At 42.8% G+C, this 15675-nt stretch overlaps 1 protein-coding gene across 5 annotated transcripts in view; it reads left to right on the top strand.

The window, feature by feature from the left end:
- Window positions 1-15675, top strand: part of SSH2 (slingshot protein phosphatase 2) — a 247840-nt gene that overhangs the window by 216293 nt on the left and 15872 nt on the right. For all 5 annotated transcript variants that reach the window (XM_027130501.1, XM_027130496.1, XM_027130499.1 and 2 more), the window contains 3 exons: window positions 1748-1794; window positions 6699-6845; window positions 10146-10346. In XM_027130501.1, coding sequence (XP_026986302.1) covers window positions 1748-1794; window positions 6699-6845; window positions 10146-10346 — 395 coding nt within the window. The remainder of the gene's footprint in view (window positions 1-1747; window positions 1795-6698; window positions 6846-10145; window positions 10347-15675) is intronic.

Raw genomic sequence — 15675 nt, 5'->3', positions numbered from 1 at the left:
TAGGGCAAAAAGATTACTTTGCCTTTCACACGGCTTCAAAGATTACTATAGACTACTAATTAATTTCAAAGGAACCTTTACAATAGAGGGATGTGAGAGACACAAAGGTATCTACCAAGAATTCAAACTCAGCCTGACAAATAATGGGACAGACTGACATTATGTGCCTCATGATTTGATGCAGTACGAAGTACACAATATCTCCCTTGTAATATTCTTTTTTTATATAAACTTATTTATTTTATTTATTTTTGGCTGTGTTGGGTCTTCGTTGCTGTGCGCGGGCTTTTTCTAGTTGCAGTGAGCGGGGGCTACTCTTCGTTGTGGTGCGCGGGCTTCTCATTGCAGTGGCTTCTCTTGTTACGGAGCATGGGCTCTAGGGCACATGGGCTTCAGCAGTCGTGGCACACAGGCTCTAGAGCGCAGGCTCAGTAGTTGTGGCACGCGGGCTTAGTTGCTCCGCGGCACGTGGGATCTTCCCAGACCAGGGCTTGAACCCGTGTCCCCTGCATTGGCAGGAGGATTCTTAACCACTGCGCCGCCAGGGAAGCCCTCCTTTGTCATATTCTTGCCAGGAATGTTTGACCTGAATCTAGTCATCAGGAAACAATCAGATAAATCCAGGTTGTGGGGAGCTCTCCCGTCTTACAGACCTGTAGTCTACAAAAATGTCAGTATCATGAAAGACAAAATAACTAAAGGCACAGGGGTGAACTGTTCTAGATTAAAGACATGGCAACTAAATGCACAGTATGATTCTTGATTGAATGAATATAAAGGACATTTTGAGGGCAATTTTTAAAATTCAAATATAGATGATATGTTAGATTATTATTGTATTCATGTTATCTTTCTTGGTTGCAAAAATGGAATTATATAGGAGAATATTCTTGTTCTTAAATGACACATGATCAAGTATTGAAGTGTCATGATGCTGAAGTTACTTAAATGGTTCGGGTAAAAACAAGTATGATGTATATTGAAAGAAAGGGAAGGACAGCAAGAAAGCAAATATGGCAAAATATTAACAATTGATGTATCTTGCAGATAATCTATAGAGACATTTTCCTTTAAATTTTGCACATCATGTTTCTCTCATTTGTTTGACTATTTCACTCTCTCCCCCACAGACATACACACACACCGTACCATCCCAATTTCTTAGATGCAACATAATGCACTAGAAAAAGTGGGGGTTTTAAAATGAAATCCAGTTTTAATTCATAATAATGCCACTTTGTTCATTTAAGAGTACCTGTGAGGTGCCAGGCACTGTGCAGGAGTTTCCTTAGAGAACAAGAGACCTGGTTGCTGCCCTCAAGAAGCTTGTATTATAGTGGAGGAGAAAGGTAGTAAATAAGCACGTAAATAAATATACAAGTAAAAATAGTGATGCATGCTATTGCTAAAATAGACTACTATAAACAAGAGTGACAGACTACATTTAACTTAGATTGGAGAATGGTCAAAGAAACCTTTCCAGCAATGTGATCTTGAGCAGATATTATCTGAATTCTATAAGGGTTGGTTTTCATATCTCTAAAAAATGAAGGTAACTTTCTTACTCTATCATTTGTGGAAACTGAATATGATAGCATATAAAGTACCTGGCACTGAGAGAGGAAACTTGGTAGATGTCATTGGCCTTCTTTTTAGAAACGGTTTCTTCCCTTACAGGACTCCTTTTCAAGTATTGTATTCGGTTCATTGGCTAATACTCTCTAACCTTGTCTTTTTGGTTCCACAGGGCTCGGAATGGAATGCCTCTAACTTAGAGGATTTACAGAACCGAGGGTAAGCACACAGAGCAATTGCTGACACCCCCATGTCGCAGAAATCACTGTTTTATCTTTACATTTTCCCGTCAGAGAGGTGTCAGTGAGTAACTTTAAGCTTAAGAGTTGTTTCCAGTTGATTCTTACTGGGTATAATTTAATAAAAATTAAAATGGCTATTCTCCTACTGTTTCATCCCCCCACCTCCGAAGAAAGATCAACTGTTTCAGCGGAAAGGCTTTCAAAAACAAATGTGCAAGCCTTTCATGCTGTTTAAAACCAAATCTAGTTATTGACTCCCTTTTTTTTTTTTTTTAAGAGCAGTTTAAGGTTCACAGCAAAATTGAGGGGAGGGTACAGAGTTCCCATATACTCCCTGCCCCACACATGCATAGTCTCCCCCGTTCTCAACATCCCCACCAGAGAGGTACATTTTTTACAACTGATGAACCTACATTGACACCTGGTAATCATCTGAAGTCCATAGTTCACGTTACAGTTCACTCTTAATGCTGTACGTTCTATGGCTTTGGACAAATGTATAATGACCATGTGTCCATCACGATGGCATCATACAGAGTATTTTCAGTGCCCTAAAAATCCTCTGTGCTCTGTCCATTTATTCCCCACCCCCACCCCCTGGCAACCACTGATCTTTTTACTGTCTCTCTAGACTTTGGTTCCTATTTTTATGTAGGAGTATACAGAACTGCATATGCTGGGTTCACAGGTCTGTATTAAACATTTACTGAGCAACTTCTGTAGGCCAAGCACGGTGCTAGATGCTAGGGATCCAAAGAAAAATAAGACTCAGTTCCTATCCTTTTATAGTAAGGTGCATGAAGACTAAGTAGGTTATAAATATAAAAGAGACAGTGTAAAATTGGAAAGAAGACTGACCTTGTAGTAGGAAATGTGTTCCTAAGCGGCATGGTTATGAGTTTGATTGAAGCAACTGAGACCACAGTGAACATTCAGCAAGCAAAAAGCTGCCATTCTTCCCTTTTCACTTCTTAGCTAATGCCTAAATCTTTCATTGAACTCAGCCTTAGGAGGTCAGATCATTCCAATAAGAAGAGAAAATCATGTCTGGAAATTGGCCATTCTAACTCTTCATTTTGGACAGAGATAAGACCTACTGAGACTCAAGAGACAGTGAGGACTCCCTGACTGGTTGCTGGCTGCCTGTTTTCTCAGCTACAAGTCAGCCTTCTGGTTGTCTTTAACGTGATTAGATGCATACTTCCTACTTTTCCCTCAGAAGAAAGGAAGCTAAGTGATTATACAAAGAGTTCTTAGGGCGGGGGGGATGGAAATCTGGTTACTTAATATTATGGTATGAAATTAAATAGAACTTGGAAAATTTAAGTTGATAAGGATTGAATCAGAAGTTCTTGAAAGCAGAGACCATATCTTAGTTTTGTGTGAAACATACCTAGCTCAGAGCCTTATATCAAAAGGGTGCCCGGTAAATGTGAAGGAATGGTAGAAAAATTGACAGAATGTGACCTGCAGGAAACTAGCACCTGATACAGTGTTTAATATGAAATCTGAGATTTGATAGAGCACGGCCTGCCAAATGCATTAGAATCGCTTCATGCATATATTCACTTTGACTTTTGACTTATATCCCCAGCTGGAGATGAGACCTATTTATCTCATTTACTACTTACAATGCTAAATTATAGAACACAGAAAAAAGACAAGTATGGTTAGATGCTCAGACATCTACTTAGATCTTGTTTCTTAAATTCACTGGTGCTTAAACTTTAACGGATGAAGAAGGATTTCCCAGGTGGCACAGTGGTTAAGAATCCACCTGCCAATGCAGGGGACATGGGTTCGAGCCCTGGTCCGGGAAGGTCCCACCTGCCGTGGAGCAACTAAACTAAGCCCGTGCACCACAACTACTGAGCCTGCGCTCTAGAGCCCACAAGCCACAACTGCTGAGCCTGCATGCCACAACTACTGAAACCCGTGCGCCTAGAGCCCATGCTCCACAACGAGAAGCCACTGCAATGAGAAGCCCTTGCACCGCAACGAAGAGTATCCCCCGCTCGCCGCAACTAGAGAAAGCCCGTGCGCAGCAACGAAGACCCAATACAGCCAAAAATAAATAAATAAAAATTAAATAAATTTATTTTTTAAAAAAAACTTCAATGGATCAAGAATTATAGTTCAGAGATCTGTACACAAAACATGTATATTGCCCCCTGTGGATGATATAAGGGATTTTTCAAGTGTAATTTTGACAATAAGGCCATTTTCTCCCAATCCACTTACTTTAGAACTCCAAGTAAAATGCTATTCCTTACAAAGCATTGTAAGGAATAGCTTACAATGAAGTGTAAGAATGACAAAGAAGTTTCGAGGAGTGCCATTTCCAATTGGTAGTGGCTGACTAGACTGCTGTAATGAAAAAGATTGGGAAACCCTGTCCTGCTATAATCCATTACTGAAGTATGGGATTGGGGATGGGAAGGTTGTTCATTTTTATTTTAAATGAGATAAGAGGAAGTGTGCTTGCCTTTTTTTTCTGACAGTTTTGAGATATAATTCACATATATCGTTCACCCTTTTAAAAGTGTACTTCAGTGGTTTTTAGTATATTCACAGAGTTGTGCAACAATCAGTTCAGAACATTTTTTTCCAACCCAAAAGGAAAGCCTGTACCCTTTAGCAGTCACCCCCATTTCCCTTCCTCCCTTCAGCTCCTAGAAACTACTAGCCTACTTTCTGTCTCTATAGATTTGCCTATTCTGGACATCTCATTTGTATGAAATTATACAATATGTAGTCCTTTAAGCATGGTTTATTTCACTTAACATTGTATTTTCAAGGTTTATCAATGTTGTACCATGTATTAGTACTTCATTCCTTTTTTATTGCCAAATAGTATTCCATTATATGGAGATATATATACTCACCACATTTTATTTGCCCATTCATCATTTGATGGGCCTTTGGGTTGTTTCCACTTTTTGGCTATTATGAATACTCTTACGACCATTCATGTATGAATCTTTGGGTAGACATATGTTGTCATTTCTCTTCAGTTTATGCCTAGGAGACGACTTACGGGGTCATATGGTGGTAACCTTTTGGGGAACTGCTGGAGTGTTTTCTACAGGTGCATGTTGCTTGCTTTTTCTTAATTTTTTTTTTTTTTTTTTTTTTGGCCGCACCACACGGCATGTGGGATCCTAGTTCCCTGACCAGGGAATCGAACCCTTCACCCCCTGCAGTGGAAGCGCCGCGTCTTAACCACTGGACCGACAGGGAAGCCCAGCTTGCTTTTTAAATTAAAAAGAAAAAATCCTTTCTAGTAATGAACTTTGATGCTAAGTTAAAACAGATTCAAACCATGTCCCAGAAAAATTTTGGTTGCTTGACCTTAACCACAGAATTGGTTAGCTTGGCTCTCCCTTTTTGTAGTCATTTCTCTGACTTCAGTGATTGGGTTTGTAGAACCCCACGTGTGGTTCTAAGAAGGAAGCAGCTTCTTTTTTTTTTTTTTTTTTTTTTTCGGCACGCGGGCCTTCCACCGCTGTGGCCTCTCCCGTCGCGGAGCACAGGCTCCGGACGTGCAGGCCCAGCGGCCACAGCCCATGGGCCCAGCCGCTCCGCGGCACGCGGGATCCTCCCGGACCGGGGCACGAACCCGCGTCCCCTGCATCGGCAGGCAGACCCTCAACCACTGCGCCACCGGGGAAGCCAGGAAGCAGCTTCTGCAGAGGGAAATGAGTGAGTCTGTGCTGTGCTGTTGGAGTTGACAACAGTGGTGTCTAAGTCCATACAGCACTGAGAAAAGGTAATCCTTTGGCAGATTAAACCGAAGCATTTATTGAGATTGCACAGTAAGAGAGATAGCAAAAGAAATTTTTGATACAGAAACCATTTTCTGCAAGCCTGGGAGAACTCTCAGACACATCTGCTGCCATAGCAGCCAGGAATGCAGCCTAGAGAGTTAAGAGAGCTTTAAGTCCAACTTTCCTCTGACCCTACCAGCCTGGCCTCACTTGCCTTCATGTAGTTTAAGGAGAGTAATAGAGCAAAAACTGACAACCTGGCATTTAGAAAGATAGGAGGGAATGTTTCCTTCTATTTTTTTTTCTTAAGGTACATATTAATAGTCTGATTTAATACAGATGACTTCCAAAAAATTTTGTTGCTGGTAATTTTAGTGACTGCAGAGAAATTGTCAGATCATGGGCCTCAAGTTGATTCTTTGGAGTAAAATGCAAGGCATATTTTCAGAAGACTCTGAAAGATGAGATTGTATAACTAAACACAAACTGAAAATGGAATATAGATGTTGAACTTGGTAGACAGCTTTTCTCTCAGTAACTCCCTGATACCCAGGTATGTGCAGGACCCTGTTATACAATTTCTGTATTAAATAAGGATAGCCTCTTAGGGTTTTTTTTTTTTAGCTTTCTTCAATATTTTAGTATTTAATTTCAGCCTCAGGAATAAACAAGTTTGTTTTTTATTTATTTATTTTCATTTTTGGCTGCATTGGGTCTTCGTTGCTGTGCACGGGCTTTCTCTAGTTGTGGTGAGCGGGGGCTACTCTTGGTTGCGGTGCGTGGGCTTCTCATTGCGGTGGCTTCTCTTGTTGTGGAGCACGGGCTCTAGGCACGCGGGCTTCAGTAGTTGCAGCACTCGGGCTCAGTAGTTGTGGCTTGTGGGCTCTAGAGCGCAGGCTCAGTAGTTGTGGCGCATGGGCTTAGTTGCTCCGCGGCATGCGGGCTCAGACCAGGGCTCAAACCCGTGTCCCCTGCATTGGCAGGCAGGTTCTTAACCACTGCACCACCAGGGAAGCCCAGAAGTAAGCAAGTTTTAAATAAGAAAAATTCCAGTGCTGGGAATTGGATTTCGCCTGAGTAGTAGGGCTCATAATCTCCCTTGGTTTCCTCACAGGGTGCGATATATCTTGAATGTCACTCGAGAGATAGATAACTTCTTCCCAGGAGTCTTTGAGTATCACAACATTCGGGTATATGATGAAGAGGCAACGGATCTCCTGGCTTACTGGAATGACACTTACAAATTCATCTCTAAAGCAAAGTGAGTAATGGTCCCACACACATGTTCTGACCCCTCTTCCTTGTGCACCACACATGGTTGGGGTCTGAAAGCTGTAGATAACTTACTGATGATACTCAGAGGAAAGGAAGTAGAGAAAAAAGGAGACTGAGCTCTCAATACTAGGAAAAAGATGACTAGTGACTTAGTACTTTTGCTTTAAGTAGATGAAGCCCCTGGAAGATGATCTCATGTTGGCTATTTCCGTTGAGCACAAAATTAGAGAAAATAAACTCAAGCTGCAGTGAAAGAAATAGAAATGAGAGAAGGAAGAAATTCTGAAATAGAGGAGAAATTCTGAATGAGAGAAGGAAGAATTTTAAGTTACCAATAGGGACACTTGAAAGTTACAGAATAGAAATTATTCCAGACAGGTGGAACACTTGATCCTGCTCTCTGAAGACAAGGAGAGAAACAGTACACTTTGGAAATTTTTCCCCATTCTTTTACTTTACTTTTATGCTACTCTAAATAGTGAAATTTTTCCTCTGGCCCTTCTGTTGTTATCTTCCTTAAATTAATTGGTCCTTTTAGTGAAACAATTCCATAGTATTAATTTAGTGTTTAGTATTAGTATTAATATATCAACACTGATTTTTTAAGTCCCTGGGGATTTTTGTGCCAGTCCTATTTGTCCCTTCAGTAGAAAAAACCATCAGTAAGCATGTTGGCCACATTCCCTCTGCAGGTGGGGTGACACTCAGAAGACCCAGGCCCTCAGCAGTGAAAGCGTGGAGTCCTAACCACTGGACCGCCAGGGAATTCCCACTTTTGTTTTTAAAGTCCTCCTTCAAGAATGATACCACACTTCACTTAAGGACCTACATGGTCAGGAAATGCTTCCTCTTAGTTGTCCTGAATCCCCATACTCCAGCTCTGAGCCCATTTTCTCAGTCTCTAACCAGTACCTGAGAGACTGTTTTATACTGTTGAAGCTTCTGCCACTCATGGCATGCTTCCTATGTGCCATGTATTTTACACATATTCTCTCCTGTACGTTCCAAAACCCAGAGAGGCATATGCTGTCTTCCTTCTGTACAGAAGAGGACAGACTGCAGAGATGAGTTTCAGAGATATTAACTAGTGGTTGAGACAGGACTTGAACCTAAGATCATGTCTCATTTCAGTCCATCAAGTATATGGGAATAGTCTAGTTCCTTAAGGAAAGGGGACTGGAAAAGACTAGGCAAGTTGTCAGGGTTACAGCCAAAGAGGCTAGAGATCAAGGCAAGGCCCCAGTCCTAGTGAAGAGAAAGACTTGATTTCAGCAGGGCTGGGGTTAGAGGGAGATAACGTGAGGCGCCCACATTACATTTACTGAGAGGCATGCACTCTCCATGTCCTGCAAGTATAGGTCAGCGTCTCAGAGTGAGTGCCTCCCGTTAAGTGGCACCCTGGGCACCTCATGTGTTTCACCCTAATCAGGGCCCTGGCGGTCCAGTGGTTAGGACTCCACACTTTCAGGGCCACTCTAGTTTAGCATTCCTAATGTGATGCTGGGCTTAATTTGGACAATCTAGCCCTTGAAGTGAGGGGGTGGGGTGGGCAATGAACCTGAAAGGTGAAATTGGGCTAGGTGAGAACTAACTGCAGATCCTTCATTACCTGAGTTAGAAGCCATCCATTGAAAAAGCCCAGTTCAAAATGAAGAAATGTTTTCATAGGAGTGGATTTCATAATTGTATTTTTCTTAAGATTGTCCAAGTTTGAGCACCTTCTGTGCCTGCAAGCATAGACCTGAAATTCGATGTACTAAAGTCAGAGCTTGATGGGAAAATATAGAGCACATGTCTGAACTTCCATCTGCGTCACTGTGACCCGGCTTCCCAGCTGGAGTCTAAGTGAAAACTCTGTGGTGCCATAAGCAAAACAAACATGTCCTAGTCGTTTGGAATCACCTAAGCTTACAGAGACGCATATGCGCACCAGCCATAGGACACTAAGATTGTACCTTTCCTTTGAGACTGTTTCACTTATTCCAGACCTTTCTCTCCATTCCCATAGCTTATCTGGCTGGCCCTCTCATTTTGGCACTTAACCTTATGCCTCCTTGCATTGGTGCTTAACTCATTCATGTGTGTCTGTCTCCCGCAGAAGGATTATAAGCTTCTGGAAGGAAGCTTGTCTCCTGTAGTAGAGTGAGTGAGTGGATGAATAGATTTCCCCTGTTAGGCTGACGTGTGCATTTTTTAATTTATTGGAATAACCACTTGGGAAGGATTCCAGCCCACGTACACTAGTGATAAGAGTAAATGTTCTTTTTTCCAGATTTTAAAATGTTGTTCCTACTTACAACTGACAGGTGTAATCAGGAGATCCATAAGTTTGTTCATACATTTAGCAAATATTTGAAGGCTTACTCTGGGCCAGACACTGTGTTATTAGCAGAATTAGCAGAGCTGAGTAATGCTCAGATACAAGGTAATGAGCTCTGGCATAAGACTGAGGAGTTTCATTTGTTAGTGTCACTTTATGGTGACTTTGTTTTCTCTTTCTTCCACCCCATAAAAAAACACAAAAACAGCTAATTATTCATTCCACCCTCCTTGCTGAGAAAGCCATGTGGTACATCACATGGTCCCATCCAGCTCCACGGGTTATATAGCCAGTCCCTAGACAGAACACGGGTTGTGAAAAGTGTTGTGAAAAGTAATATCCAGGGCTACACCTGAGTAAAGAGGAGAGTTAGTTTCATTTGGTTTGTACTTTCCTCCCGGGACAGAACTCTTACTGGAACTGGAACTGGAAGCAACTCACAACATTTGGGTAAATTAGATGAATCACTGCCACACCTGTAATTCAATAGCATGCCAGCCGTCAACGTGCCCCTGGGGCTGAGAGGACTGGCCTCCAGCCACACACAAAATGGGCTCCAGTCTCTAAATAGAAAATTTTCCTTCTGTGCTCTGTGACCAACTGTCATTGCAATTACCTTTTTGAATTTTAATTGTCTACTTCTCCCAATGAGTCCTACCCTTTAGGGAAAAACTGTTACTTATTTTTGCATCCCAGACCTTGCACATTGTCTTAAACATGGTAAATGCCTGATAAATGTTTGCTGAATGAACTAGAGAGGCTTAATATTAACACTGAATATCGTTTGAGTGCACCAGAATTGCCCCACACATTTGATTAGAGGTGCACACAAGTGCACTAAGGTGGGGTGGATTACAAAGCAAGACAATGGAAAGGCCAGACAGGAGACGTGGACACATTTAGAACCTAGCTCTTAAAGTGTACTCACTATTGTGTTTTCCTCCTTACCTCAATCCCCCAAACTAGGAAACATGGATCTAAATGCCTTGTGCACTGCAAAATGGGGGTGAGTCGCTCAGCCTCCACTGTGATTGCCTATGCGATGAAGGAGTATGGCTGGAATCTGGACCGAGCCTATGACTACGTGAAGGAAAGACGAACAGTGACCAAGCCCAACCCCAGCTTCATGAGACAGCTGGAAGAGTACCAGGGGATCTTGCTGGCAAGGTGAGTCCTTAATTGACTTTCTCAGATTTTCCCTCCTTTATGCTCCCCAGGGCACAGTGAAATGTCTTCTGCAGCTACTTCTCACCTAATTTAAGTGTGTGATAGGATTTGAAAATTGAAACCTCGATCCATCTAGTTTTTAAAAATTAAGTACCAGTATTTAAGATCAGCATGGAAGATTAGGCATTTAATCTAAACTAAAGACATTAAACTAAAGGGTGGAAATACTGTTCCCTTATCTCAGATCTCAATTAGGTGCAGGTTTTTTTTCTTTTTTTGCGGTACGCGGGCCTCTCACTGTTGTGGCCTCTCCCGTCGCGGAGCACAGGCTCCGGACGCGCAGGCTCAGTGGCCATGGCTCACGGGCCCAGCCGCTGCGCAGCATGTGGGATCTTCCCGGACCGGGGCACGAACCCGTGTCCCCTGCATCGGCAGGCGGACTCTCAAACACTGCGCCACCAGGGAAGCCCTAGGTGCAGATTTTAATAAATACTTCTCAACAGCTTCTAAGGCCAGATGCAGCTGCCTTATCAAAATGGATACTGATTGCTTCCAGGGTAGTGCTAGCTGAAATTCTTAGAAAATTTTTGGCCCTTTTTTTGGGGGGGGCCGCATGGCATGTGGGATCTTAGTTACCCAACCAGGGATCAAACCTGCACCCCCTGCAGTGGAGGTGCAGAGTCTTAACCACTGGACTGCCAGGGAAGTCCCTGGCCCATTCTCTTAAAACAAGTACCTGCTGCTGCTTTGGGCATTTTTTTTTTTTTTTTTTTTTCAGTGCTTGGTTTCACTGAACCTTCAACAGTAATTCTGGTCATGTGACAAATCTGTAGAATTGGGATATATATAACCCATTTGAGGTATGAAGGGGCTTCCCAGAAATAGCTCACTTGTTTTCTTTTTTAAGATCTTTTAATCTGATTTTATATATATATGTTTTGCAGAAATGCAGAAAATTACAAAGGGAGAAATCATTTAGAAACTCAATAACCACAGAGAGCAGTGGACATTATCTTACCTCTTATCACATATATTGATGGATTTTTTTTTTTCCCCACAAAACCTGTTCTTCAGCCTTACTTCTTCACCCAGTATTAGGTCTTTTTTTTTTTTTTTAAACTGTGGCAGCATTTATTGAACACTTACACTGCACTTAACTGCCACTGTTCCTTTTTTCCCCCTAGCTTTATTGAGATACAGTTGATGTACAACATTGCATAAGTTTAAGGTGTCCAGTGTATTGATGTCATACATTTACATATTGCAAACTGATTAACACTGTAGCATTAGCTAACACCTCCAACCCCTGACATAACTGCCGTTTCTTTTTTGTGGTAAGACTATCTAAGATCTCTCTTAGCAACATTCAAGTATATGATTCAGTATTATTAGCTATAATTGCCATGCTGTACATTAAATCCCCAGAACTTTATAATCTCATAACTGGAAATTTGTACCCTTTGACCAACATCTCCCCATTTCCCTCAACAACCCCACCCATGCCCTGGTAACCACCACTCTACTCTGTTTCTCCGAGTTTGGCATTTTTAGATTCCATGTATAAGAGATACCACCATAGAGTATTTGTCTTTCTCTGTCTACCCAGTACTAGGTCTTGAACATCTTCCTGTATCAATAAGAACTGGCTGTTTCAACAATAATTTGGTAATTGGTTATAAAATGAGTAATTTCACTACATTATTTTTATTACCCTTTGGTGGTGAAAGCCACCTTCAGCTGATCTCAGGAAAAAGATTCAGTTTACTCTCTTAGTAAACTGAATTCAAGGATCAACTTCCTGAGATGCCACATGCTGTGGAGTACCATATTTTGCTTTGTTTTTCCATGTAGGCACATTCTAGGTGGTTTTGTTAGGGTGAAGGCACTGCTGCCTAGAAGCAGTCGGGGCTGATGCCAGAGTTTGACTCCAGTGAGTCTCATGACTTGGTCTCGACTCTTGAATCTGGGCTGTGTTTCCCCTGAACAAAATGGTAAATAGCCTTCCAGCCTAACCAGGCAGAGTGACCACCCTCCCACCGCCGAAGTATTGTGAAAATGTGGCCACAGCATAGCATTACGGTTTCCACTAAAAAACCCCTCCCATTTACTCAGTACTTGGCATGATTTCATCTGAGCCATTCTCTTAGGAGGCTGGGAGGATACTGAAGTCTCCTCCACTTAAAAAGAATTTGTAGGTCTTTGGGGCCAGATTTTGATGACATTTTTAGATTACATCAGAAGGTAGGACAGAGAAGTTCTTTTTGGCACAAGAAAGAAGCATCTGAGGGTTGGATGAGACACAAATATTGTATATTCCCAGACGCACACATGACGGATATTAGGCAGTGTCCTCACGTGACCCGTTGAGAGGAAGGATACTGTGTGTCCTGCCAATTTCAGTATTTTTTCTGGAATCCCAGGCAAGCTGTTGGGTTGGGGTGGTGTTTTTTTTTTGTTTTTTTTTTAGCGTATGTAGTTTTTCTTAGATGTTAAAGGTATTTCAGAAAAATCTTAGATGAGGATAAGAAGGGCAACATAAACCCACAAGTCACCCTGCCTCTTCCCTTTCCCTTTTGGTTCCATCCTGCCTTCCTGGTCTTGATTCACGGAGGGAGGGGCAAGCCCTGGGGAGTGAGAAAACCACAGAATCTGAGTCAGTAGATGTGGTTTCCGTTCCTGGTTCACCCCCTTGCTGCAACTTTGAGAAGTTTGCACAGTTCTGATCCTCACCTGACCCCATCTATAAAATGAAAATCAAGAGACCTAGCTCACAGGGTTATTGTAAATAAAAGTGTATATAATGTATATTATGCACCCTTAAGGGTTATTCAGAAGTGGTTCTCATGAAGCCCTTCCTGCAAGGCTACCCAGAGAACACACACGCATGTGCCATTCAGTTCCTCTAGCCACTGCCTTCCGCCACCAACAGACACACTAACTGTGTTAGAAACTGGAATGGAAGTGTCCTGGAATTTTCTGTATTGTGATGTTTCCTGAATTTTAAAAACTAAAATCTAGTGCTGGGGGTGTCACTTAGGCTGCTTTCAGCTGCAAGTAATAGAATATCTTCATCAACTGGGATTTCAGCAAGAAGCAGCACACGCAGATTATATGGGGAAGACTTTATAAAGGGACTGTTTACAAAGGTGTAGGACTGTAGTGGAATCAAGGAACTTATATCAGCAGGGCTGTTTGGTAATAGCTCCTGGGCCCAGAGAGGGATGGCGCAGTTACTAGAACCTGGACGGAGACTCCTGGAGAAAAGGCGCCTTCAGAGAGGAGCAGTAGCCTTCAGTCAGGGGACCCAGCCAGCCAGAGTGGCCCTGCGGGGAAGGAGCTACAGGACTAGAGGCCTGCCTTCACTCTCCTCCCTCCAGTCTCCTGCTGGGGCTCCCCATTAGCCAAACCCTGTGGAAGTCCGAAGACAAGGGGACCAGTGGAGGTGGTTCATACGTCAGCCTCCAGGGCAGAGAGCAGGGTAGAAAGGCTGAAGAGTGCATCGGCAGGAACCAGCACCCAGCTGTAGGTAGTTAAAAAGTTGGACCATTTACCTTCTTTTGTAGCAAGAAGCACCGAAGAAGACTGTAATGGGCTCGGGGATGTAATCAGGGACTTTGGTGCTCTCATCTTCCTGCTCTACTTTGTGTTCTCCCTTGCTTAGTTAATAGCTTGGTCCTTGAATTTGCCTCATGATTGCCAGATATCTGCCACATGTCTAGGCATCTACGTGTAAATTCCACCACGTCTGGCTGAAAGAATGGGCATCTCAATTAGAGGAGAAGACTTTTCCCAGAAGCTCCCCACTAGACTGCCACCCACCCACCCCACCCCCACAGGACCACTGACCAGGACTGGGTCATATTCTTAAAACCAAGCACTGGGTAGGCAAATAGAATTTCCTGGACTGGTTAAAACAAATTCACATTCACTCTCTGGTGCTAGGGAAGTGCCACATTCCCTGAAACTGTGGGGCAGTGAACAGTCAAACCAAATCAGGCCTCTGCCAGTAAGGAAAGAGAGTAGGAATGCCTCTTGGGTATATAGCTGTTAGGGTCTGCAATCTATGATGTGTTGTCAAGAAACAGCACTTGTAGGCTACCTGCCAGGCTGACTGCCGAGTAGATTGGGCCTCTCAGACTCTTGCCCAGCCCTAGAGTACTGCTCCAGGGTCTGTCTGCTTAGAATAGCAAAGAAGGAGAAGCCCCAGATTCCTGTGACGGTCTGAAGCTCTGTCAAGCCTTGCAGCTTAGGTCACCAAGAGAGGAAAGGCCTTGGGAAAATCCCACTCATTGTATTTGCAAAGAAATTCCATTTCCTCTCCAGGTGCTTAGATATCTTGTATTTCATATCTTCTCCCAGAAGGCACATGGTGGTTTTCCCAAAGAGATAGAGCTCTGATCCTAGCATTGTCAAGCACCATTCGTTGTCCAGAGTGGCACTGGGTGCTTAACGTGAGGTGGCAGCCCTCTGTTTGAGGGTATTAGCTTGGTACTTTGACCTCTTGGTGGAAGAGAAGTTTAACAAAGTGACTCTAGGCCCCTGTAGTGATTTATGAATTGGTTACAGTCTCTTAATCAGAATGTGAGAGGGTGGACCAAACAGTGACAGTCCCTCTGAAATACAAGAGACTTTTTGCATCTTTTAGTATGTCTTTAAGCCTCAGGGAGACTAATATTTAATAGTCTCCTTTAGACCTGAAAGTGAGGGTATCATAAAGTGATACTGTTCATGAACTGATACTGTTCATATCTAATTTTATTTTTTCTGTTTTTATAGCCGGGGGATGGGAGTGAGGGCAGGAGGAGGGGTGTGTGTGTGTGTGTGCATGTGTGTGTGTTGAAACCCTCCATTAAACTACCAGCAACCCTGTTTGTTATTCTGGAGTTGGATCGTTTAGGTATCTGGCAGATTTATGTTCCATTAGACAAGTTCAGATTTCGTGCATCTGCGAGGTGGACCATGTGTCTGAGATATTAGGTTCCAGTGTATAAGGGGCAAGGAAGAAAAACTGGGTGGTGGCCATGGAGAGTTCGTGACACATGTCCTCATAGATGTTAGTTTTGATTGTTTGAATGTCCCTGTCACCAGGGCCAGAGGTGACAGAGCTGTCTTTCACCCTGGCTTTGCTGGTGAAGACATTGAAGTCTAGTTAGCTGGTACATAATGGTCAGCCAGCAGGAGGGAACCCGAGAATGAGAGGACATGGATTCCTGGTCAGGTGACAGCCAATCACAAGTAAGGTTTAAAGGATTTTCTTAACAGCTTTTCAGTGAAATAATCAAGTATTTAGGACCATGCACAGTGCATGAAAATGCTCAATTGTTGATGC

The sequence above is a fragment of the Aethalodelphis obliquidens genome, unplaced genomic scaffold (genome assembly GCF_003676395.1).
Source record: "Aethalodelphis obliquidens isolate GAN/ISIS:26980383/991018 unplaced genomic scaffold, ASM367639v1 scaffold38, whole genome shotgun sequence".
In the NCBI taxonomy this organism is placed as follows: Eukaryota; Metazoa; Chordata; class Mammalia; order Artiodactyla; family Delphinidae; genus Aethalodelphis; species Aethalodelphis obliquidens.
Note: the sequence above shows the minus strand (reverse complement) of the source record. Positions and strands in the feature narration are given on the sequence as shown.